The sequence below is a fragment of the Sciurus carolinensis genome, chromosome 2 (assembly GCF_902686445.1).
Source record: "Sciurus carolinensis chromosome 2, mSciCar1.2, whole genome shotgun sequence".
NCBI classification, from domain to species: Eukaryota; Metazoa; Chordata; class Mammalia; order Rodentia; family Sciuridae; genus Sciurus; species Sciurus carolinensis.
Window position 1 is genome coordinate 22429356 of NC_062214.1, and position 24405 is coordinate 22453760.

At 46.7% G+C, this 24405-nt stretch overlaps 1 protein-coding gene across 2 annotated transcripts in view; it reads left to right on the forward strand.

The window, feature by feature from the left end:
* LOC124977695 (ubiquinol-cytochrome-c reductase complex assembly factor 1) overlaps positions 1-15293 on the forward strand; it is a 100856-nt gene extending 85563 nt beyond the window's left edge. For both annotated transcript variants that reach the window (XM_047541435.1, XM_047541436.1), the window contains 3 exons: positions 2700-2777; positions 8822-8935; positions 12093-15293. In XM_047541435.1, the coding sequence (XP_047397391.1) occupies positions 2700-2777; positions 8822-8935; positions 12093-12227 (327 nt within the window). In that variant the 3' untranslated portion in view covers positions 12228-15293. The remainder of the gene's footprint in view (positions 1-2699; positions 2778-8821; positions 8936-12092) is intronic.
* Positions 15294-24405: the final 9112 nt, after the last annotated feature.

A 24405-nucleotide genomic window follows, 5' to 3' on the forward strand; every position in this document is an offset into this window, starting at 1 on the left:
AAGTCAATTGACTCATATTTGTTTTTGACATGATTTGGTTTCTCCTTTATTTGGCTATTCCTTTAGGTTAGCGCCTCCTGTTGCTGATTTGCATCGTTGTTTTTCATCTCTTCCTCATGGAATATTTTGCTGAGAATGTTCTGTAATGCTGGCTTTCTTTTTGTAAATTCCTTTAGCTTTTGTTTATCATGGAAGGATCTTATTTCATCGTCAAATTTGAAGGTAAGTTTTGCTGGGTATAAGATTCTTGGTTGGCATCCGTTTTCTTTCAGGGCTTGGTATATGTTGTTCCAGGCCCTTCTAGCTTTTAGGGTCTGGATTGAAAAATCTGCTGATATTCTTATTGGTTTCCCTCTGAATGTAATTTGATTCTTTTCTCTCGCGGCCTTTAAAATTCTGTCTTTATTTTGTATGTTAGGTATTTTCATTATAATGTGCCTTGGTGTGGGTCTGTTGTAATTTTGTATGTTTGGAGTTCTATAAGCCTCTTGTACTTGGTTTTCCATTTCATTCTTCAGATTTGGGAAATTTTCTGATATTATTTCATTGAATAGATTGTTCATTCCTTTGGTTTGTTTCTCTAAGCCTTTCTCAATCCCAATAATTCTCAAATTTGGCCTTTTCATGATATCCCATAATTCTTGTAGATTCTGTTCATGATTTCTTACCATCTTTTCTGTTTGGCCAACTTTGTTTTCAAGATTAAATAATTTGTCTTCAATGTCTGAGGTTCTGTCTTCCAGGTGTTCTATCCTATTGGTTATGCTTTCTATGGAGTTTTTAACTTGGTTTATTGTTTCCTTCATTTCAAGTATTTCAGTTTGTTTTTTTTTTCAGTATCTCTAACTCTTTATTGAAATGATCTCTTGCTTCCCGTATTTGGTCTTTTAACTGTTGATTGGTGCGATCATTTAATGCCTGCATTTGCTCTTTCATCTCCTCCTTCAATGCCTGCATTTGCTCTTTCATCTCCTCATTAGCTTCCCTGATCGTTTTAATTACGTACATTCTGAACTCCCTTTCTGACATTTCTTCTGCTGTGCTGTCATTGGGTTTTATTGATGTTGTATCTAGGTTTGTTTGGGACATTTTCTTCCCTTGTTTTCTCATATTGGTCAGCTGTCAGTGGGACCCTGAGATATTGCAGTTATCCGCTATTGGCTTATAGTGTCCCGGTAGATTTCCAGTGTATCACCTCCCATCCTTCAGTAGCCTGATGTCTTGGAGGAATCTGATAATGCAGTGCATCCGAAGAAAACTGCCCCTAGCCCCCTACTGGTTCCACGGTTTGGAGCTGGCTCTGTGCGGAAAGGCTCTCACTTGGGCCTGCACTGTGCAGCTGGCCGTGTGGAAGGAGCCCACTGCCGGAGTGCGCAGGGCTGCCTGTGGAAGACTCTAGCTGCCCTGCCCGGCTCCGATAAGCCACCTCTATCTGGGCCTGCCACCCGGGCCGAGCTTTACCCAGTGGGCAGACTCACCTGTGGCTCTATTTCAGTCCGAGTCTCTCAATGCCTCCCCTTCTTAACTCCTGGGTTCTGGAGCGACTGGGGGTGCAGTCACCCTCTAGGCCGCCATCTTGGATCGCCCTGTGAAGAGCGCCTGCGGCCGGAGTGGGCAGAGCCGCCTGAAGAGGTCTCTGGCTGCCCTGCCCTGATCCCAGAGGCTGCTTGTGGATTGAAGCTCTCCGTTGGTTCGGGGGCTTGTGGCTGGTTCTATGTAGAAAACCTCTCACTGGGCAGTCTGCTCCAAGAAGCTAGCCTTGAAAGGCACCTCCCACCGCAGGGGTCCAGGCTACTTGGGGAAGTCTCTGGCTGCCCTATCCTGGTCCCTGAAGCTGCTTGCGTGCCGGAGTACGCTGCGCTGCGCTGGCTCTGGGACTTGGAGCTTGTTCTGGTCAGAAAGGCTCTCACTCCGTTCCAAGAACCTGGAGAAGCTGGCTGTGTGGGCGGGGCCCACCGCCAGAGTGCGCAGGGCTGCCTGTGGAAGACTCTAGCTGCCCTGCCCGGCTCCAATAAGCCACCTCTATCTGGGCCTGCCACCCAGACCGAGCTTTACCCAGTGGGCAGACTCACCCGTGGCTCTATTTCAGTCCGAGTCTCTCAGTGCCTCCCCTTCTTAACTCCTGGGTTCTGGAGTGACTGGGGGTGCAGTCACCCTCTAGGCCGCCATCTTGGATCCCCTGCTGCTCACTTCTGCGTACCTTGTTCTTCCTGCCTTGAATGGCCCCTCTCCTCTGCCTCCCTTCTCCTGCCACTTCCGTTAGACTCCTTGTCCCAGGTCCACTCTCATCCCCAACAAGAAGTCATTTGCTCTGAAATTCATTTTTCTCTTAGCACTTCTGGAATAAGGTTTGAGGCAACAGTTTGCAGTGATATTTTTTTAAATGCTCTTTTCCCATAGTAGACTACACTCCTCCAATTAAGACACCGTTTCTTACATTTCATGTTCATATTATCTAGCACAAAACCAGATGTGTAGTTGGGGGTCCATTCATCAAACTGACTGCTTTTTGTAGTTTGAGATAAAACCTAAAAGAAGTTGGCAAATCGGGGAGAATTCTCATAGGTGAGGGAATTGGAAATGGACTGGCAGTTAGACTTGTTAAGGTTGCTTTCTCTTAGGCTAAGAGCCTAAGATCATACTTTTTTGACTTTTTATCCTTCCTTTCATACTTTTGTTTTTGCCATTTGTTTTTGTAGGTTAATTCCTATGTCCTGAAGAAGAACATGATCCTCATGACAAATAATTTCTATGCAGCAATCTTGGGATATGATGAGGTAAGATCACATGGCAGGCCTTGGGCAGAACAGTGGCCTCCCCCAACAAAGGCTTTGAATGAGAGCATCTGAAGGAAGCTTCAGGACCATGTTTACTGACTGTCATCATGGCTTAGTATCTATTCATCTCATTGACCGCTTTGCCAGTGCTTGGGAAAAGAGGCACTACATAATGTGGCCAAATCTTCAAGCAGTCAGTATTTGAGTGCCTGACGTGTGTTGGATAGACAGACAAAGGCAAGTCAGACACTGTCTCAGCTCCACTTACTCCCAGAGAGAGGGACATTCTCGTGTAAACAGCCTGGTCTGCCAGACAAATTACATACTTTGTTTTGTTTTGTTATTATAAAAGCAGTACATAATCATTTTAAAAGTTTATGAAATTCTTCATAAGTGGTTGAAATAGAAAGTAGAAGACCCCATTTTCTCTCCTGCCCTTTTCCCTGCCCCAGAGGAAAACTTCTTTAATAGCTTATTGGATATCCTTTTAGATATTATCTGTGTATAAATGAGCATATTTTTTCTCCTTTATGCAAATGGGAGTTACACTATACACACTATTCTGCAACTTACTTTTTTGACTGAACCATGTATCTTGGGCATCAGTCTACATCAGAACATTTAGACCTATCTCATCTTTTTTTATTGTAAAATATACATAACATAAAATGTTCCATTTTAACCATTTTAAATGTACAGAGTAGTGACTTTAAGTATATTCCTCTGGTTGTGCAACCATTACCACCTCTATCTCTAGAATTTTTTTTTCTTCCCACACTGAAGCTCTGAACGCTGATTCCTCATGCCCTCCTTCCTCTATCCTTTGGCAACCATTTTACTTCCTGTCTCTATGAATTGGAGTACTCTAGGATCCTCATATAAATGAAATCTCACAGTATTTGTCCTTTTGTGACTGACTTGTTTCACTTAGCATGCCTTCAAGGTTCATCCATATTGTAGTATCTAGCTCATCTCCTGTCCCCCCCCATTCCCAGAGAAAAGTTAAAAGACAGTGTAATGAACACCTGGATACACACCACCAGGCTCCATCAGACCTTTTTTTGGTGGGAGCAGGGGGATAAACCATGTGCCTTTACACTCATTTCATGGTTACCTCCAGATTTGATGCAAGCATCACCCCTCCTGGAAAGTGGTCCCTGACCTTCACCAGGCTTAGCTCACTCTGCCTTCCCTGGATTCTCACAGCTCTTACTACATTAGTATTAACTGTCACTCTGGCTGAGTGGAGATTTCTTCTGGGATGTGGCAGTACCTACCATGTATGTATATTTCTGTTGCCAGTGTAGTGTTTGGCATGCAGTAGGTGAATAGCAAGGAAGGGAGGAAGTGCACAAAGGGATGAAAGTGAGGCACTGTAGTTCAGGCTGCAGGGAGTGTTATCAGCATGAAGACAGGAATGAAAGCCAGAAGATAAACTGCCCCCAAATTAAGTTAAATGACTTGCTTCAGACCATGGGACTAATTAAAATTTAAATTAGGGTCTCCTGATTGCTGACCTACTAGCTATTCTCATTTATAAAAGAGCAATTTAGACTATATACACATCTGTAGTTTAATATGAGCTTTTTAGCCACAGAGTGGGAAATGAGAAACATTGCTTATCTGTGCATATTAGTTGTTTTCTGGCTATATCTCCAATCTTTTTTGTTTTGAGACAGGGTCTCACTCGGTTGCTGGGGCAGGCCTTGAATTTGCTATCCTCCTTCCTTAGCTTCCTGAGTTTCTGAGGTTACAGGTATATGCCACCACACCTGGTGCATATTGGTTGCTAAATGAGATGCATTCTGATTTCAGAAACCTTACCGTGTGTGTGTGTAAAGAATGAAGCTTATTGAAAAAAATAACTTTCTATTAGCTTTTGTTTGGGTGTCTATTGATCAGTTGATTCATCAGTATTAATAAAAATTCTCCAAATGGTGTCTGTTCCAGTCCTGTGGCAGAGCCATTTTACCTGACTATGCCAGATCACAAGTCATCTGGGGTGGTTTTTTTTTGTTTTCTCTAATTTAATTTTTTTGGTGCATTCCTGGGGCTTGAACCCAGTGTACTCTACCTACATGCTTCATCCTCATGTCTTGCTGAGTTGCTGAGGCTAGCCTGGAATTTTTGGTCCTCCTACCTCAGCCTCCCAAGTTGCTGGAATTATAGGCATGGGTCACTGAGCCCAGCCTTTAAATATATGAATTATATATATGTATATATAATATGTATATGTGTATATATTACATATGTGTATTTATAATACATATAAATATACATATTTTATATATTATTTATATAAGTATGTATATGTATACATATGTATACATATGTATAAATGCACATACACATAAACATGTAAAATTTTATTTTGAGAAGAGGGTCTCACTAAGTTGTTCAAGTTGACCTCAAGTTTGTGATCCTGCTACCTCAGCCACCCAAGTCACTGGGATTATAGCTGTGGGCCACCATGCCATCCCCAATCCTTTTTAAATTTTATATTGAGACAGCATTTGAAGTCATCCAAGTTGCCCAGACTGGTCTCAAACTTGCATCCTTCTGCCTCAGCCTCCGGAGTGGCTGGGATTTTAATGTACTAATATTCTCTCTTGCTTACAGTGTCCTGCAGCTCTCCACATCTTCCCCAGTCTTTTTTTTTTTTTTTTGCTACCAGGAATTGGACCCAGGGCTCAATTAACCACAGCCATATCCCCAGCCCTTATTTGTATTTTATTTTGAGACAGGATCTCACTGAGTTGCTTAGGGCCTCGCTAAGTTGCTGAGACTGGTTTTGAACTCACAATCCTCCTGCCTTGGCCTCCCAAGCCGCTGGGATTACAGGTGTGCGTTATAACTTCCCCATTCTTAAAGGCCCATGTCTCCACAGCTTCCCCTGACCTCTCTAGATCTCTTGTGTTTTGACTCCACATTTCAACATTCCTGTCCATTTAGCATGTGTTTATTGGGTGTCTACCATGCATTGGGAATATATTGGTGAAGCAAGCAAACATGGTCTGACTCTTTCCTACAAAATTATACTCTCTTACTGAGAGACAAGACAGTAAACAAGTAGCAAGTAAACAAGTAAATAAATGTCTTAATTACAAATGGAATTCAGTGATAGAGAATAACAGAGAAATGAGAAGTCTTAGAGCTAAGGCTGAAGAATAAGGAGGCTCTGTGCAGCACACATGTTGAGGTCTGCCATGCAGCTTAGCTTTTGTTCACTCTTTCTGACTTTGTTCTGTGCTGCTGTTAGATGTGCACTAGCTTTGTCCTTCTCACTACGATGGCAGGCTCCCTGAGAACTGAGCCCAGGTTACTGTACTCTGTTCTTAGCATCAGTCTGGTGTTAAATCAGTCTCATCCAAGGGAAACTCTGCCACTCTAAACCCATCACCTTAACCAGACTTGCTAATGCCAGGACAGTCCCTTGACTTCCTCTCAGTTTCTTTCTACTTGGGTATCTTAATTTCCTGAAGGATGCTGTCTTCTTACTGTGAGGGAAAGAAGTCATGAGGAAAATTGTTTTGCAACCAAATGCTCCTGAGCACCCCTTTTCCTTTTCTGTTTGAAACTTGCACTCTCAGACCAGTCTTGTTTTTACTGAGTTACTAGCAGTCTGGCATGTGATCAGCCATTTTGTGATTACTCACACTGTGTTCCAGGTACTGCATCATGCCTAGAGTGAGGCAGCACCATCCCCTGACCTCAGCAGTGCTGACTGGATCTACTTCTATCATCAGTTAGCTAGCCTACCCCTGAGCCTCAGTACTTATCTTTCACATGGGGGTAATAGTATCTGTGCTGCATGGCATATGTACTCATTAAGAGTTGTCTGTGTGAAGGAACCCTGATAATCTGCAACAGTGGTTTTTAGCACTGTTATTAAGCCCTGAGTCTTCCTCTGATGGCTCAGGAGCTCCTACCCCAGCCATCTCACCTACCACTTGAGGCTGCCTGTTTGTAGCAGGCAATGGCTGCCAGAATTTTCCTGTCCTGGGCTCTGCAAATTCTCCAAGTCCCTGTGACACCCGCTCCCATTCCCAGTCCTCCACATATCACGCATGTGGTTCTCTGCCAGCAACACTCCAGCCTGTGCCCAGGGCACTCTAGACAAAGGCAGGGTGTTGTGTTAGCAAATAGCTTGGAGAATGGTGATATGCTTGAGCTTGTCCTTGGCCCCTGTTCCCATCTGCCAAAAGAAGTGGGTTTTCCTGACTGAGCCCTGGTGCCAGGACAATCTTCAGCTGTGGGACTCGGGTTTTTAGTAGAGAGTGTCCAGAGCAGGTGGAATACTTTTCCACCAAATTGTCAGCTCCCCACACTGGACATGGCCTTTCCTGGCAGCAGGCCTGGAGCCAGACCTCAAATACCACAGAGCCCAAGAGACCAGACCATCATATAACATGGAATAAGTGCCCCTGGGTCTTTGCAATGTTTACCACTTACAGAGCCTTTCACAGTCATTGTCTTTTAATGCTTACAATAGCTCTGTGGGATGGGAATTATTCTTGTTTAACTCAGGAGAAACTGAGGTTCAGGAAGGGCTATTGGCTTTTCAGAGGCCACACAGCCCTCAAATAACAAAGCTAGCTATATTTGTTTTTTTCTTTTCTTGAGACAGGATCTTGCTGTGTTGCCCAGACTGGCCTCAAACTTCTGAGCTCAAGTGATCCTCCTGCCTCAGCCTCCTGAGTGCTGGAATTATAGGCGTGCGCCTCTGCACCCAGCTTCAGAGCTAGATTTGAACTCTGGCAGTCTGGCTCCAGATCCTGCTGTTGTCTTGACTGTATTCACAGCTGCAAGCTACAGCATGCTCCTAAGTGCCTTGTATTCAATATATTACACTGTAAAAATGCCTTTACATTATTTTATTTAAAAAAAAAATTTTTTTTAACCCAGAGGTACTCTACCACTGAGCTATATCCCCAGTAATTAAAATTAAAAGTAATTTTTTTTATTTTGAGATGGAGTCTTGCTAAGTTGCTGAGGCTGGCCTGATACTTGAGATCCTCTTGCCTTAGCCTCCCATGTTGTTGGGATTACAGGCAAGTGCCACCATGCCTGGCTCATTATCTTATTTTTTATAATTCTCAAAGATGGTATAAGTAGAGCAAGTATTTTCATCTCTTTAATTGCTGAGAAGTTTGAGGCTCAGGTTTAGCCACCACCATTGAGCTTGGCATGGTAGAACTAGGACTTGATCCAGCCTTTCAACTCCAAGTCAGCACTTTGGTTCCACACACTATATTGGCACCCAGACAGAGCAATTTCCCAGGGCCTTTCCCTCAGTCACCCTCATCCCTCCCTCCCCTAGAGATCTAAGCTAGAAAATGGCTCTAATTAGCCTCTGATATTTAGGCTTCCCAGCAGAGTTCTCTGTACCAGGAGAGGCAATGTCAGGCATACACAGATGCATACACATTGCCCTTGGTGGCCTCCTGTGGCCCATGGCAATCCTGTTGAACAGTTTGTTCCTCTACTTAGGGAGAGGCTGGGCCAGTCATGGCCAACCCAGAGATGGGTGACAGTGAAGGCAAGGTTCCTGGCTCCCTTTCCCAGAGAACCAGCTGCCTCATAGAGGGGTGCCCTTGGACTAAGCAAGAAGGTGTTGTCCACACCCACTTCCATTCCTGGGAAAACGCTCCAAACGCTGCCAGCCATGCTGTGAACAGCAGCACAGGCACTGCTGCTACCATTTCTCTCCCTGGCCCTCAAACATTGCCTGGTCCAGGCATGGTGAGGTGGAGAAGAACTGTGCTGGGAGGGTCAGCCAGATGTGAGTCCCAACTCTGCATCATCTCAGCCAGTGACTTGTCCCCTTTGGGTTCTAGGTTTTTCCTCTGTGTAAAGTGAAGGGGTCGGGCTGGCTGCTGTTGTAAGACCCCTTCCAGCTCTGTGGTGTAGCTGCCCCGTTTCCCCTCTTGCTGCCTCTGTGAGGTCCTTCCAAACCAGTTCTTCATTTGCTCTTGTGTTCACAATATCCCCAGTTTTTGTATCATGGCTCTCTGGAAGACCAGTTGTTGTACTCTGTGTTCCAGGGGATCCTTTCAGATGATCATGGGCTGGCTGCTGCCCTCTGGAGAACCTTCTTCAACCAGAAATGTGAAGACCCTCGACAGCTTGAATTGCTGGTAGAGTATGTGAGGAAACAGGTGGGTGCCCCTCACCCTCCAGCCGAGTCTTGTGAAAAGTGGGTCCTCCTGAGGTTGTGGGTGCTAGAATTTTAGGGAAACGTGAGACTGAGTTGCCAGAGACCTGTCTGCAGGTCTTGACTTGACTGTGTGAGCAGCAGGCACTGATGAGGAGCCAGCAGCCTGTGGGTGTCCAGCCATGAACTAGGCCAGGGACCCAGGGAATGTGATAGAGAAGGAAGGGTGCTGAGTAACCTCCTGCTTTCAGAATTTTGTAGTCATTATCCATTCACTACGTATTGTATTGCCTACTGTGTACCAGGTGTTGTATTAGATGCTTGGCTCACAGTCCTGAAAGATACCTACAGGCATGGGGCATAGTGGCCCATACATGTAGCTCCCTTCTGTACCCACTTAGAGACAGGATTCATTTCCTATTCCTGCCTTCTAGCAGGACCAGGCTCTAAGCCGTATTCCACAGACACACCCCAGAGTCTTCCCACTGACTGCTCTGCACTGTCTAGCAGGGTTTCCTCACTTCAGATTGTCACCTCTCTGGCTCCCTGGGGCTCACTGACACCAGAGTTTCCACAGCAAGGACTGCATTACTACACAGCATTCTCAAGGCTGTGGAGAATTAACTCCTTGATTCACCTGAACCCACATTCTATAAAGGTGGGAAACTCAGACTTTCTAGTTGAGTGGAATGAATGACAAGGGGGAGGAGGAACATGGAGGCTTTTCCAGGGTCTCTCAGTGAGTCAACCTGCACAGCTGGCCTCAGACCCCAAGCTGGGTGATTCATGTCACCACTGAAGGCCTCAGCTGCTCCAGACAGCTCATCAACTTGGTTGTCCATGAGTCACACCTTTGCTTCATGGACCTGGCCCTGGGGCTGAAGGGGCCTCACCCAGTTGTTCTCTTACTCACCTGTATCTACTGCCTTCACATCTCCAACAATCAGGAAAAGGAAGGGCTGTCAGCCCTTGAGCAGTCAGGGCCAACAGAGTAGCTAGTTGATTGTTGCTAGAAAGGTGACATACTGAAGCTTTTCAGACCTAGAGGGTAGAGAACCCCAGAAGCTAGGACTTCTGTTTGACCATTCTTCAAATCTGTCAGAGCCAGGGAGAAGGCACTGTGGCCAGAGGGCTCCACCCACAGAGAATTCTGAGACTCTCACTGTTGACTGGACTCGCCCTCAGACAGGAGTAGCAATTGGCAAACAAAGCAAATGCTGTTTTCTGAGAGACCCACCCAACTTTTCCATCTGCCATGGTGGTCATGTGCCAGAGGCTACGACAAGGCACAGCTGGGACCTCTACAGGACCCCAAAGGAAGGGGCTGATATAACCCAATGTCCCTATCTAGAAGTCTTATACAGCCCCAGTGAAAGGAAAACAGTGATGGGGCCCTTAGGAAAGCAGGGAGGTTTGATGGGGACCCAGTCTGTCAGCAAGCCTTTGAGCCTTGCCATGCCAGGCCCTGTTCTGGGAGAGCAGAGATTAATTAGGCCTAGTCCTGCCTTTGAGGAGCCAGTCAGTCATGGCTAGTCCTGGAGTAAGTCAGTCTGCAGTGTGATCCAGGTAGACAGAGTGCTGGGGAAGGCCCAAGAAAGAGGTATGTTCTGCCCAAGTGGATCAAGGAAAAGCAGGGAGCTGGACCTTGAGCAGACTCCAGTCCTACCCCTGGTGCTGCTTGGTAACCAGTTTGGGTCATGTGGGGGTTTACAACTCAGGAGATGGGCAAAGTGGTAGTTTTAGGGGCAGAAATGAAGTTGCTAGAAAGAGGAGTGGACTTTAGGAAAGATGGCAGTTCAGTTAGTTGAGCTTCTTGGAAAAGACACAGGGCATGTGGAAATCTAAACCTAGAGTACATCTCAGAGGCTGGGGTTGATTTCAAGGATCAGCAGTCTGAAGATGGGTCAAGGGTGATGAGTTCTTGGAAGAGGGATATAACCCTAGGCCTAAGATTAAGCCCTGGTCTTTCCTTTCCCCCAAAGGAGCCTCATCTGTCTAGATCCAATACTGCCTCCTGCTCTGATCTAGTTCTCACGGGAATTGTTGGTGTCCACTTGGAAGCATTTCCCATCTGCAGCCCTCCTTATTAGCAGGCAGCTGGGGACTCTCCAGAGATGCCTTCACCTCCTGAGACTTAGCCACTCATTAGTTCACCTGTCTCTTGCAGAACTGCCTGACCCCTTCCCCTGCAGCTCCGTCCTGCATCACAGGTGTTCCCTCTCCACAGGGAGGGTTGTGCACCTAGAGTCCTTGGGCAGGTCTGAGAGCATTCAGGGGCCTGGCATTGCTCAGGGCAGTGGCATCTGAAGCTCACTGTCTCCATACCAGATGGGCTGGAGGTACAAATGGAAGAAAGCCCAAAGTGGACATGATCACTTTCTCCAAATGTCAGAACAGCTGTCCTTTGTGGGGAGCAGAAGGATAGGCATTTGGTTCCCCCCCCACCCCCAGTTTCAGCAGGAACACTGAGGATCAGTGGTTAAAGTCATAGGAGGGCAGCAGGGGTGTTTCTGGGATGCTGACCATCTTAATAGCAGAACTGTCAGGCTCTGTCAGACTCCCCCACCCATCCTAGATGGGGCACGCTGGGCCCTCTGAGGTAGTAGCCAGGCCCACTGGAAGATGAGAGGCATACATATTAGCAAAAAGACAGTTTGGGTGGCCAGCTCTGTGCAGATGCCTTTATCTTTCCATGAGTCCATGAAGGTACACATTCTGTCCCCTCTCAAATGAGGGAACATAAATCTCAGAGAAGGGAAGCGGCCACTTTGCATACTATCACTGAGAAGGAGCAGAATTATGAATTCTTTTATCCCAGAAGCATTGGATGGGGTGGACTTCTGGAAGTCTCAGACTGACTTTCTGGCAGGAACTTTGTAGGGAGAGTGCAGCAGGGGAAGAAATGTCATTGGGGTGTGTGGGTTCAGAGGTGTGATGGGGAATTACCTAAAATCTTTCCAAGGAGCTTTCCCCAGAGACTTGTTCTCCAGATCTCCTTAATGAAATAATCTGGGAAATCAGAGATGCTTGGCCTGAGGGCTGGATGGTCAGAAGCCCTGGACTCCATCCCCTTCCTCTCCTTGAGGAAGCTGATTCCTTATGCCACCTTATGTGTGTCTAGCTCATGTCCCTCTCCTCTGATCCTGCTCTTCCTACTGCAGATGCAGTACCTGGACTCCATGAACGGAGAGGATCTGCTTCTGACAGGGGAGGTGAACTGGCGCCCTCTGGTGGAGAAGAATCCGCAGAGCATCCTGAAGCCCCATGCTCCTACTTATAATGACGAGGGTCTCTGAGGGGCTGGCTAGTCCCTCCAGACAGTTGGCCAGCTAGCTTTGAGAAACCTCAGCAAGAGAAGTGCCTGTTTAGCCCAGGAACCTGCAGAAAGTGGCCTGAACTGACCTTTGAACAGCAACTGTCAAATACCTGGCTCCATTTATGTTGTTTCCTCTTAGTGTGCCCCAGAGTCTGATCTGGTAGGGGTATACAGTGTTGGGAGAACCCCCAGCTCTTCTAAGGTGTCCTCAAGAGGAGCCCCAAGAAAGAGCTCCCGAAGCACACACTCCCCAAGTCCTTCCAGCACCACGTGTGGCTGACAGCTTTTCCGAGAGGCCCAGCAAGGATTGGGGTAGGTTAGAAAGGGGTTACCACTACAAAGGGCTTGCTGTGGTCTCAGAGCAGTTTGCAATGCTGCTGGATTGAGACGGATAGCCACACTCTGTCCTCCGGCTTTGAGCCATAGGGTTGAGTTGGCCATTAAAAGAAACAGACATATCTTTGCCATGGCTTTTCTTTATTCCAGGGTATTTTAGGAACTTTTGTGAGATGATGGATGCCATAAGCTAAGGAGCACCCCCAGCTCAGTTAAAGACAGGGAGAGGGGAGAGGTCGGGGGGTCTCTGCTGTCCCCGATGGCTCTGGTTCCAAGAGATGTGTCACTCTCTAACCAAGACAGCCTGCCAGGCCATCCTCTAGTAGCCAGGAGAGTTCTGATGGCCAAGGGGCTTATAACATCCCAAGTCACTTAAAGAGACCTCGAGAACAAAGGTCCCTTTGTCATCCCCAGTGAACTGGGCGAGGAATATGCTGTCTTTCCTCTCTTGGCCTCCTATGTGAAATATGGGGGCAAAAAGAACATTATTCCTGGTTTTGTTGTTCCATCCCAGGACCAGCCCCATGCCCAGCTCTCTACCCCTTTCCCAACCCTAGACTATGCACTGCAGAGCCACCTTGTCTGAGCACTGGAGTACCAGTTCCCCTCCTCCCTTGGAGTGTGGGTCATTTCTTGGGGGATTTTCTTAAATTGAAGAAAGAGGGCGGGGAACCATCTGGCCCCTCCCTCCCCCATCAAACGTTCTTCACTGAACTTGCTATAAAGTGAGTCATATAAAGAAACTCTATACGGGTGAGGTATATCCCACTTCTGTGAAAACATTACAAATCAAACCGCCTTCTCTTGGTTTATTTAAGATGCTTTTGTTGCAAGCAGAGCTCCAGAGTGAAGCCTCCTGTGTGTGTGAGATAATAACACCTTGTAACTCATTACAGCTGGGCACTATTTACATAAACCAGAGCTGAGCCGGGCAGGAATTTGCTGATTAATTTATTTTTAATGGAGTGAAGTATACCATGCACCAAAATAAACTTTACTGTGTGTACCTAACTGCTCCTGGAATGGATGGAAAAATTAATGGAACAGATTTTGGCTCCCAACTCTGCACATTAATTCATATATAAAAGTTATTTGAGCATTAACCCATTTGCTGCCCAGAAACTCCCCAGCCACAGATCCCAGCTCACAGCATCAGTTTAGCTACCAGGCTTGCTTTAGAATCCTGGAACCTCAGCTTGGGAAGGAAAGGTCATTTGGGTCAGCCCTGGTCCAGAACTTGATTGCCCTTCTTAACCTTGGCCTACGATCATGCAAGCCCTAGCTGAATCCCTCCAGCAGCAAATAGATGGTCCCTGCTTGCAGAGCCTGTATCCACAGGATTCAGTAATCAAACACAGCAACTCGTAACATTTCAAGCAATGTTTGGAAGAGCCAGATTGGATCTGTCATGTGTGTAATGTCCCAAATATTCCCGATGCCAGTCTGTCTCTCCTTCAAGATAAAAGCCAAGTGACGTGACCTGGAGGCTTCAGGCTGTTCTTTGACCCCTCTCCATTCCAGCTTGTCTTTACAGATCTCTAACCCATTTCTTCCCTGAGCAAATGGAACCACTTGGGGTTCCCTGAAGGAGCCACATCATGTGTTTCCTCCACCTGAACTCATCCCTCCCACTGCTGACTAAAGAAATCCCAAGTTTCCTCGAATGTCACCTCTCCTGTTTGCCTCAGGCCCAGGCACACTGTCTTCAGGACTCCTTACCGTGTCCTCTGCTCACTTAGCACCTCCCTTGCCACAATGAGATGATTTTTTTCCACACCCACCTCGCACATCGCCTTGTGAGCTGCTTCCACGCAGAGTGGATGCTATGTTGGTGTGGATCACCTTTGTTTTCCCAGTGCTCAGCACAGTAGAGTGTCTGGCTCCCAGCATCTGTGCGTACTTTGATAAATGAGAAAATTAATGAATGACTAAAATCATCAGTCATTATCAGTACAAGCCCAACTTAAAAAATCCCCTTCCTAGACCATTCTCAGTCTGAGCTACAGTTCTGCTTATTCGAACATTAAGACTAAAGCATTAAGCACCTCCTTTTGCTTTAGCATAGGAACCAAACCAAAAACTCCAGCTAAATGTTTTTCTAATGTAAACTGTTATTATACAAAACAAGAGAAGGACATGATCTCTTGCCTCCAGGGAGATCGCTTTTTAGGAATGATTTTGTCATTTATTTGTCTATACTTCCAGCGGGGGGAAATCACAGCAAATTAAGAGACATGTTTATGATAAAACTAAAGCTATTAAAGCGAAGTTCCCTTGCACATTACTATTGCAAGGGAAGAGAGGGAAAATAATAGAAAACCTAGACTGCTAATCATCACCTTTCATGACTTTTTTGGAATAAAATATTTTAAATGCATTGTCTCACCCAGTCCTATAAATAGTTGTTACCCTTATCATTTTTTTTTGGTCCCTTTTCCATGTCTGAGGAGACTGAGGTTCAGAGAGGACTAGAGAGTTATCCAAGAGTGCTTCAGCCAACATCATGTGACCCCAGGACCCCTGCATGTTCTCCAGACCACACTGCCTCCCTCAAGTCAGTGAGGATGTCTGCAGTTGAATAGAAAACCTGTTACTTTGAGCATCCTGGCAACCCGGTATGAAAAAGGGAAAGCCTTAAGATTATGTAGTTCCTATTGTCACATAAAAGAAAGTCTATCTGCTAATTCATCAATAAAACACATTTTCCTTACTCTTTGGAGAAGAATGTTTTATAAACATTTGCAATTGAGAAACAATAATGTGAACACTACCTCCAAACTCGGTTTTGTCAAAAATTTTTTTTTTTTTTTAATTGATGAGGGCTGGGGATATAGCTCAGTTGGTAGAGTGCTTGCCTCGCATGCACAAGGCCCTGGGTTCAATCCCCAGCACCACAAAAATAAATAAATAAAATAAAATAATAAATTGATGAAACTGGCTCTGAACTGGCAACCCTGCTGTCCCAGCCTCCTTTCTTACAGCAAACTGATATTAAAGCCCAGGCTACATTTCGGCTGCTATTTTTTTAATTTCTGATCTGCGTGAGACGCAGCTTGGTATTTTCACTTGTTATCTCATTTAATCCTCAGTGACAGTCCTGTGGGGGTAAGTATGAAGTTCATGTTACAGCTGAGGGAAACAATTGGTGGAAGGCCCAGATTTACCCTGTGTGCAGTGCAGACTTGTGTGGCTCTGATACCCAAGTCCTCTGCTTTTAGTTCTGGAAGGGAATTCTAGAGGGAGGATGGGGCAGTTGTGCTTTAGTTATGTTAAAACAAACAAACAAACAAAAAACCTAAAGCATTATTCTAGTCACATGGGCTGGTGTGTGCGCATAGACAGCTAACTGGGAAAATCGAAAGAAGTTAGAAAAAAGGAAAGCCTTGAAGGCAGTCAGGGCAGGATTTAGGGAGGTGGAAAGGAAAACAGGAAGCGAGGAGCTGCCAGGTGAAGGCATGGAACAGGAAGCTCTTCAGACTCAAGTGGACCAGTGGAGTTGGCTGCTAAGGGAAGGAAAGGTTGCAGAGTTCAGGGGCCCAGAGTGGGCTTGGCTAGATACCATGCCATCTGACAGGCAACAGGGAGGTTCATTCTCCCTAAGGACTGAGGCTTAATGGAGCCGAAATGTACAGTGGTGTGCTGGATGGATTAGCCCAGCCAGGAAGGGAATCGAGCTTGAGGCCCTGGGAGATGGGTGTAGGAATCCAAAGAAAAGTTCAAATCCCAGAGACATCTTAGAGAAAAAAACTCCCCTAACTGCTCAAAGTGCCTGAAGAGGGAGCAGTCCCAGAGCTCCCCTGGGGCCAGGGGTGGTGCTTTCTGGTGAAAGACAGGCTGGAAAAGAACCCTATTTACATTGTGTTTTTTCCAAGTGGTGATTACAGCATCCTATGGGCTGGGCAGGGCAGGGCAGGGACTGCTCCCCACCATGTGGTAAGGAAGCAGGTTCACACTTACCGGTGTGAGGCAACCCTGCAGAGAACTGAACACTCACATGTCTCTTGAGTTCTACCCCATTGCTTTTGGTGCACATTGGGGTACCTGCATGGGGAACCAAGCTGGTGGGAGGTGGACTTTAGGTGGTAGAAATGCCCTGGGAAGGACAAGGAGTATAGAAAGGATGCATGAAATCATGAATCTGCATGAATTCCCAGAGGGGAGTGTAACCCAACAACCAGGGCAGGGAGGCAGAATCACTCACAGGAGGGAGTAGGAGGTTTGGGGGTGGCTTCCAGAAGGACTCAGTTGGGCCTGCTGCAGAGTAGGGACCAGGGAATGAGCCCCAGCAAGCTTAAGGTTTTCTGACTATTCCAGAAACATGATTCTAAAGAGAATACAGACTTCAGTAGTGAAGAAGGCAGAGTATGGCAGTAACTGTTGGTATTTTGGGATGTGCTAGCTGAGAAGAAACAGGAAAAACCAGGCAGGTCTTAGGAAAGAGGTGAAAACCCAGAGAAGATGTGTGAAGGTAGGGAGAAGTTCAATTAAATGTAAGACACTTGCCAGGTGCCATGGTGCGTGCCCAGTGGCTCAGGAGGCTGGGGCACAGTTCAGAGCCAACCTCAGCAACTTAGGGGGGCCCTGATCAAAATAATGTGACCCCAATTATTTTGGCTGGGGATGTGATTCAGTGGTTAAGCACCCCTGGATTCAATCCCCAGTATCCTCCCCCAAAAGTTTAAGCACTTAGGGTGGGTAGGAAATTTCATGAATGTCAGGGATTCTTATTGCTATCAGAATCTTATGGAAATGGAAGTCTGGTCTTAGGAACCAAGTCTGGTCCTGGCTGGAAGATGGGAATCTTTTCCTGAGACCAGATATTGGAAGAACACATGCAGGGAGGAAGACTAGGCCCAGAAGGGAAGGGACAGCTCAAGCCAGCTGGTCTTGATGCCCAAGGTATCTAAAATTTGTCAATCACTGGACTAATGTGTGAAGGAAGAGAGCTGGCAGGTTAGTGGGCAGGGAGCAGGACAGCTCCAAAGTGTTTGAACTTTTGTACTTAGGCCTGGTCCTGCCCACTTCCAGCCTTCTCCCTGCTCTATCTGTCATGGGTTGCCTGCCTATCAGGTGCCCCTCTCCCCATTCACCCCTGCCCTGATGCTAACCACCCATCAGAGGCTTTCTGTGGTTTCCAGGGGGCCTCCCTTGAGCCAGGTTTTTGAGTGTAGGACCGAGAACCCACCCAGATCAAGAATGCGCTCCCTTCTGGAAGGGAGAGTAAGAAGAAAAGACCCTGGAGATCTTGGCAGGGATTCTCCAGGAAGCAAGTCCCAAGGATTGACCTGTGTTGTCGACACTGGTAGATTACAGTATTAGCACTAGAAGGCACAGCCATCATTTGACAGATGGGAGGCTGAGCCTTGAGAAGCCTCACTCCAGGCTTCACTTCCTGGAACCAGAACCCCCAGGCCTGTGCTGACCTGCTCCTCTTCCTCTTTTTCCCTCCCCCTACAGCCAGGAGAGCTCTTTCACTTTCCAGACTCTGTATGGGAAAGAGCCTACCATAGGGCTGTACCTTAGCTGAGGTATGGGAATATGGTTCCTCTAAAATTCTAGAACAAGTTATGAGTTCTGAACCCCAAACATCAGTTTATACCTCAGCTTAATCTGCGGGTTATAATTATGAGTTTGACTTCCCCACTAAACTGAGTTCCTCCAGGGCAGAGACGAACTCTTACTCATCTCTGGGACCACAGTGCCAATCCAAAGTAGGCATTAAATCCATGTTGGGTGGGTTGGGGAGAAGGAGAGAGACAGGCTGGGTAGGAAGAGGTGGCTACATCAATAATGGGGGACTAAGCGTCTAGTAAATAATGTCTGCCCCTCTCAAGTTCAGAATGTATTGGGAAATAAGACAGGAGACAGATGCGACATCATTCTAGGACGGATGCCTTAGAATCACAGCCTCTGGAATAGGAGTCCCCTGTGTTTCTCCTTTACTAGAAAAGCAATAATAATTCTTTTTTCTTTTCCTCAAAATTATTAATCAAAATCCACATTATTGGATTGGCATTGGGGAAAAGGACCACGCTTTCCATAACAAATTGGTGACCCAGATGGGACCCAAGAGCAGCCCCAACTCTGGCTTTCTTGGGCAGGCCTGGTACTCCAAGCAACCCCACTTCCATGCTGAAGATGCAAGGTGGCTGGCAAAGTTGTTGAGAGCCAACTGCTGGAGAGTTTGGAGATGGGTAAGTTCACCTTGGGTTGAACCAGAGGAGCTATTCCTGTGAGTAAAGAGAAGAACCGAGGGACTGTCCCAGCAGCTGCCAAAGCTCCTCTTGCTTTGGGGAACTCTTTCCTTCTCTCCCTGAATGGTTTGGGTTGCTCCATCCTAATACACTTTAAGAAAAAGGAAATTGAACACAGTAAAGTCATGACACCCTTGGCCATCTGCATGATCCCTGCCCTACATATGCATTGCCCAGTTAACTGCCAACTGCCACCATGGACCTCTGCACCACCCTGATGATGAATACCCTTAACTGTCCATGCCCCAGCAGATGGAGAACAAGAACTTCGGGTCACTTCCCCCAACTTTACCCTTTCTCTGCAGAAAGCAGTTTAGAGATGCCATAGCCCATTTTTCCATAGAAATGGAATGTAGAAATTGACAGTGGGGAAAGGTAACAGGTCCACTTTATGCTTTGAATATAGCCCTTGCTGCTCTGCCACTGCAACTGATTTTTAAAATGGACATGTTCTTTCTCTTCCTCTCTCCCCTTCCCAATCTCTCCCCTCCTTAGTCTTGGAAACAGGATCACCTTTCTTCCCCATCCTATGCAGAGTTATCTGTCCTTGAGCACACACCAATCACAGAACAAAGTAATTCAGACTTGGGGTTGGCACCAGATGATCTAAGAAATGACTGTCTTCCAAATTAACAAGTGAATTACAACTCCTGACAGAAATCATGAGCAATGTAGCCTTTGAATCACTTCTTTAAAAACCCCCTGTTCACAGGTAAGGTGGCACACACCTGTAATCCCAGCAATTTGGGAGGCCAAAGTAGGAGGACTGCAGGTTCAAAGCCAGCCTCGGAAATTAGTGAGGCCCTAAGCGACTTAGCAAGATCCTGTCTCAAAATTTTTAAAAAAAGGGGAGGGGGACTAAGGAAGCTCAGTGGTTAAGTGCCCCTATGTTCAATACCACGTACTGAAAACAAAACAAAAAATCCCTGTTCCCCTTGATGGGGAGACTCCTCTAGGACAGGATTCCCCTTATTTCTCCTGTTCTATCAAAGCATTAAAAGTTCTTTTTCCTTTTTCTCAAAAAAAAAAAAAAAAAAAAAAAGTCTTCATCAGTATTACTGTTAACAGTTGATTGGAGAACATAGCTGTCACTCACTAACCAAATGGACTAGCTAACATCCTCCCACAACTAAACATCCTGCCTACCCATGAAAGGGCAGACCTGTCCCTTACAGGGGCAGGATCTCCTCTGTAGGATTACCCAGAAGGTGGATGAAGAATGAGATACCTTTGACTACAGCAGAACCAACCAGAGGCAGAGAAAGAGAAAGGAGAATCAAGAAAGACCTAAACCTTCCCTAAACCACCAATCAGACAAATCATTCCTCTTCCTTTGGGAAGGAAGGAGCAAGTATGGATGCAGAAGAGGAAGTTTCTTCCCTAAACCACCAATCAGACAAATCATTCCTCTTCCTTTGGGAAGGAAGGAGCAAGTATGGATGCAGAAGAGGAAGTTTCCTTTTGTGCTTTCTCTTCCAGAGAGTGGAGTAGGAGTTCCTCCTCTCATGGAAACACTAGTGGCACAAGTCTCCCCCAAGTGGCTGCCCAAATGTTCAGCATTCCAGAGGGGGTATGAATGCTCATACATATGCATGTGCGTCCAGAGGGACAGAATACCTTGCCTCCTGTGAGCTGGGTAAAGTCAGAGATGACATCCCAGAGGCAGTGGTGGGAGTGACCAGCCACACTCCACTGGCACTTTTCACAACCTGGAAAACTCTAGAATTCAGCATGCACTGAGCTACTGCAACTACTTTTGTTGGAGCTTGGCACAGATCAGCACCTTTATCTCCCAGAACAATCTGCAGAAGGAGGAACTCTTGATCCCATTTTATAGGTTAAGCCCCTATGACTTAGAAGTTCAGCTCTTCCATTAAGTAACAGAGCCATTGCTCCAAGCATGGGGTCTGACTCAGTCCAGTGATAACCACCACAGCCCCTGGGTAGCTCCTTGGTGTATCAGGATGAGATAACTCAGAATAGTGGCTTTCCTGGAGACCTGTGTGGCACTCAGTGAACAGTGAATCACCCATCCAGGTTGAGTCTGGGAGGCTGGTGATTGGAGCCACTTCCCCCTCAGGGACATTTCCTAACTTATCCTAAAATAGTGCTCAGGACTCCTCCCAGCTTCCATGCCATCATCTTCAATGAGGCTCTTGGGGCTCTTCAGTGGCTGTCCTCACAGCACTTTTCCCTATACCTCAGCCTCCACCTTCCTTCCAGGGGCATCCTGGTCCTCTTCCTCCAACCTGGAACTTCCTACTTACCATTCTACACTGGTTGAAAACTTCCTTCTTTTACCACTCAGCTCAAGCCAGCCTTGAACTCTTAACCTCCTGTTGCCTCATCTCTCTAGCTTTTGTGTAGCTTTGCCTTGTTTCAAGTCATCTGGGCACTCTGACTGCCCATCCACCAGAGCTGTCTTCCCTGGCCCAGAGGTGCCACAATGCAGGTTTGTGGCAATGCTGGCATTAGAGCAACACTGGGTAGCTGCAGCCAGCCTCTGCTCCCACTACCCCACATGATAGTCACCTACCCAGGCGCTGCTCAGCTTGGGAGAGAGAAGGCTAAAATGCCCCCAGGAGGGCCTACCAATGCCTGGCAGGTGCCTGACACACCTCCTGGACAGGAAAATAGTTTTGTTACTCTTAAGAACAGTCATTAAGGGACCTGTCCCTCACACACTGCAGCCAGGGGCTGGGCTTGGGTCTGTCTGTATGCCTTCCAGCACCTTAAGGCCCAGCCCCAAGGCCCAGATCCACTTATTTACCTCCCATCACCCTTTATCCACACAGCCCACAGGGAGCAACTGCCCATCCTGCAGCCCTGGGGGACTCGATTTGATGTACATCGTGTTATTACCAGGAGGATGCCAGGGATTCCTGGGACCCTCTTCCCCTTCAACTCAGTCTTCCCACCCCTGTCCCTCTCCCCTGGGTTCCCTTTACAGACACCAAGTATTGCAGTCCAGAGTTGGAGTCAAGAGCTCCCACTGTCCAGACACTCAGCACACACACAGATCTGTACACAGACATGTTCACAGGTACACACAATGGCATGTGACCACCACGAATGTCCCAGAAGGTATGTATGTGTACATACACACAGGTACAGTCATGCATAGGTATTTGTATATATATTTAGTTGAACAATATGAAATTGCCAATATTCAGTGATTTTTTTTTACTTGTGAATATGGAATGTAGTACCAACTTTGGCCTGAAGGGAAGTACATACAAATACAGAGCCAAATTTGTACACCCATTTTCAAGTAGTATTATTTACAATAGCCAAATGGTGGAAGCAGCTCAAGTGTCCACCTATGGATGAATGGATATGCAAAATGTGGTACATTCATGCAATGGGAGGTTATTCAGCCTGAGAAGGAAAGTTTGACATATGCTACAATGTGGATGAAATGAGGACATCATGCTAAGTGAAATAAGCTAATTGCCAAAAGACAAATTCTGCATGATTCCACCAAAATGAGGTTCCTAGAGTAGTCAGATTCATAGACACAAGGTAGAATGGTGGTTGCCAGGGGTTAAGGTGGGAGGGAGAAATGAGGACCTATTGTTTTCTGGGTACAGAGTTTTAGTTTTGCAAGATCAAAAAAATTCTGGAGATGGATGGTGGCGGTGGGTACACAGCAGTGTAAGTATACTTAATGCCACTGAAGTACACTTTAAAATGGTGAATTTTAGCTGATGTGGTGTCCCACACCTGTAATCCCCATTTCTCCAGAGGCTGAGGCAGGAGGATCCAAGTTTAAAGCCAGCCTTAGCAATTTAGTGAGCTCCTAAGCAACTTAGTGAGACTGTGTCTCAAAATAAAAAATAAAAAAGGGCTGGGATGTGGCTCAGTGGTTGAGTGCCTCTGGGTTCAATCCTCGGTACCAAAAAATAAAAATAAAAAAAGTAGATTGTATGTGTATTTTTACCACTATTAAAAGTAATAAGAACTGACTGTGGTGGCACATGTCTGTAATCCCAGAGGCTCAGGAGGCAGAGGCGGGAGGATAGTGAGTTCAAAGCCAGCCTCAGCAACTGCAAGGCGCTAAGCAACTCAGTGAGATCCTGTCTCTAAATAAAATACAAAACAGGGCTGGGGATGTGGTTCAGTAGTCAAGTGACCCTGAGTTCAATCGCAGGTACCCACTTCCCCCAAAGAAAGGTAATAAGAAAAAAGAAGTAATACGATACAGAGCCAAAATCATATAAATACTAGGGATAAACACAATTAACTAAGCAACACACAACATGCTGCCTCCCTCCCAGGGGCCCTTCTCTCACCCAGATAAGGCACTGGTTCTCCCCTTCCAGCAAATCTGGAGATAAGGCCCTAATGAGGGACTTGCCACCTCAGCAGCCCCCACAACTCATCATCCTCCCACAGTCTGACTTTGTTTACCCAACTACCTGCCACTCATGCAGCCTCCCCACCCCTGGGGAAGGACCTCCTTAGGGGATCTGGTGCTCTAATTTCTGCCCCTGAACTTGGGATAAGAAGAAAGCATGTCAACTCCTGGCCTATGGCTTTCCCATGTCTCTCCTGAACCTCTCGCCTCTAGGTCCCACCTCCCAGCTCCCCATGCGAGTTTCTGTTCTCACAGAGCAGATAAAGCAAGTGCAGTCAGTACTGCACAGGGTGGAGCCCTAGCTTTAGGTATCCTGCTCTCCTGCCATCCTCGTCAGAACTCATCCCTGTGTGGAAAGTGCCCCTCGTGTGCCTGCCTGCCCCCCACCATCTGCAGCTACCAAAGTCTGATCCCTCTCCAGAGTAAAGTCTCTAACCCATCCTTCTGAGGTCAGACTGTACATGCCCTGGGACTCTGGGCCTTGCTGGGGCAAAGGTGCCTACCCTATTTTCCTCCCAAACTTCCTGCATGTCCACCACCCTCTGAAACAATCTTTTACACTGTAACCATTTAATGCTCAACACCAAGCCAGGCATTATGGCCCATTCCTGTAACCCCAGCCACTTGGAGGCTGAGGCAAGAGTATAACAGCAACTTAGTGAGACCCTGTCTCCAAATAATAAAAGGGCTAGGGATGCAGCTCAATGGTAGAGCACTTGCTTAGCCTGTGTCAGGCCCTGGGTTCAATTTCCAGTACTGCAAAACAAACCAACAAACAAAAAAATGAATTCATCCCAGAGGAGGAGTAGAAGACTGGAGCCTGACTCCCTACCAGACCAAGAGCATCGCTGGAATTGAGGGTGCTGGAAATGTGGCCATCTGGAACATGTCTTGGGGTAGACAGACCCCGGTGCACCAGAGCACTTGTTATGGTAACCTGTAGACCTTCTCAGGATTTCAGGTCTTCTGGCTCAGAATCTCAGGGTAGGTGGAACCTGGGGGACATGCATTTGAACATGTCCTGCCATTCTTGGAGGACAGGGTGAGGGCTCCTACTCCAGATCCTTGAATGGAGGGACTCAGAGCCAAGGATGAGGGTGGGGCAGGGAGCTGTGAGCACCACGATTATGGGAGGGCAATTATGCAAGCAAAGAGAGGCCTAAATGGGGGACAGATGAGTGTCGATGTCCTTGCAGTTCTCTGTGACACTC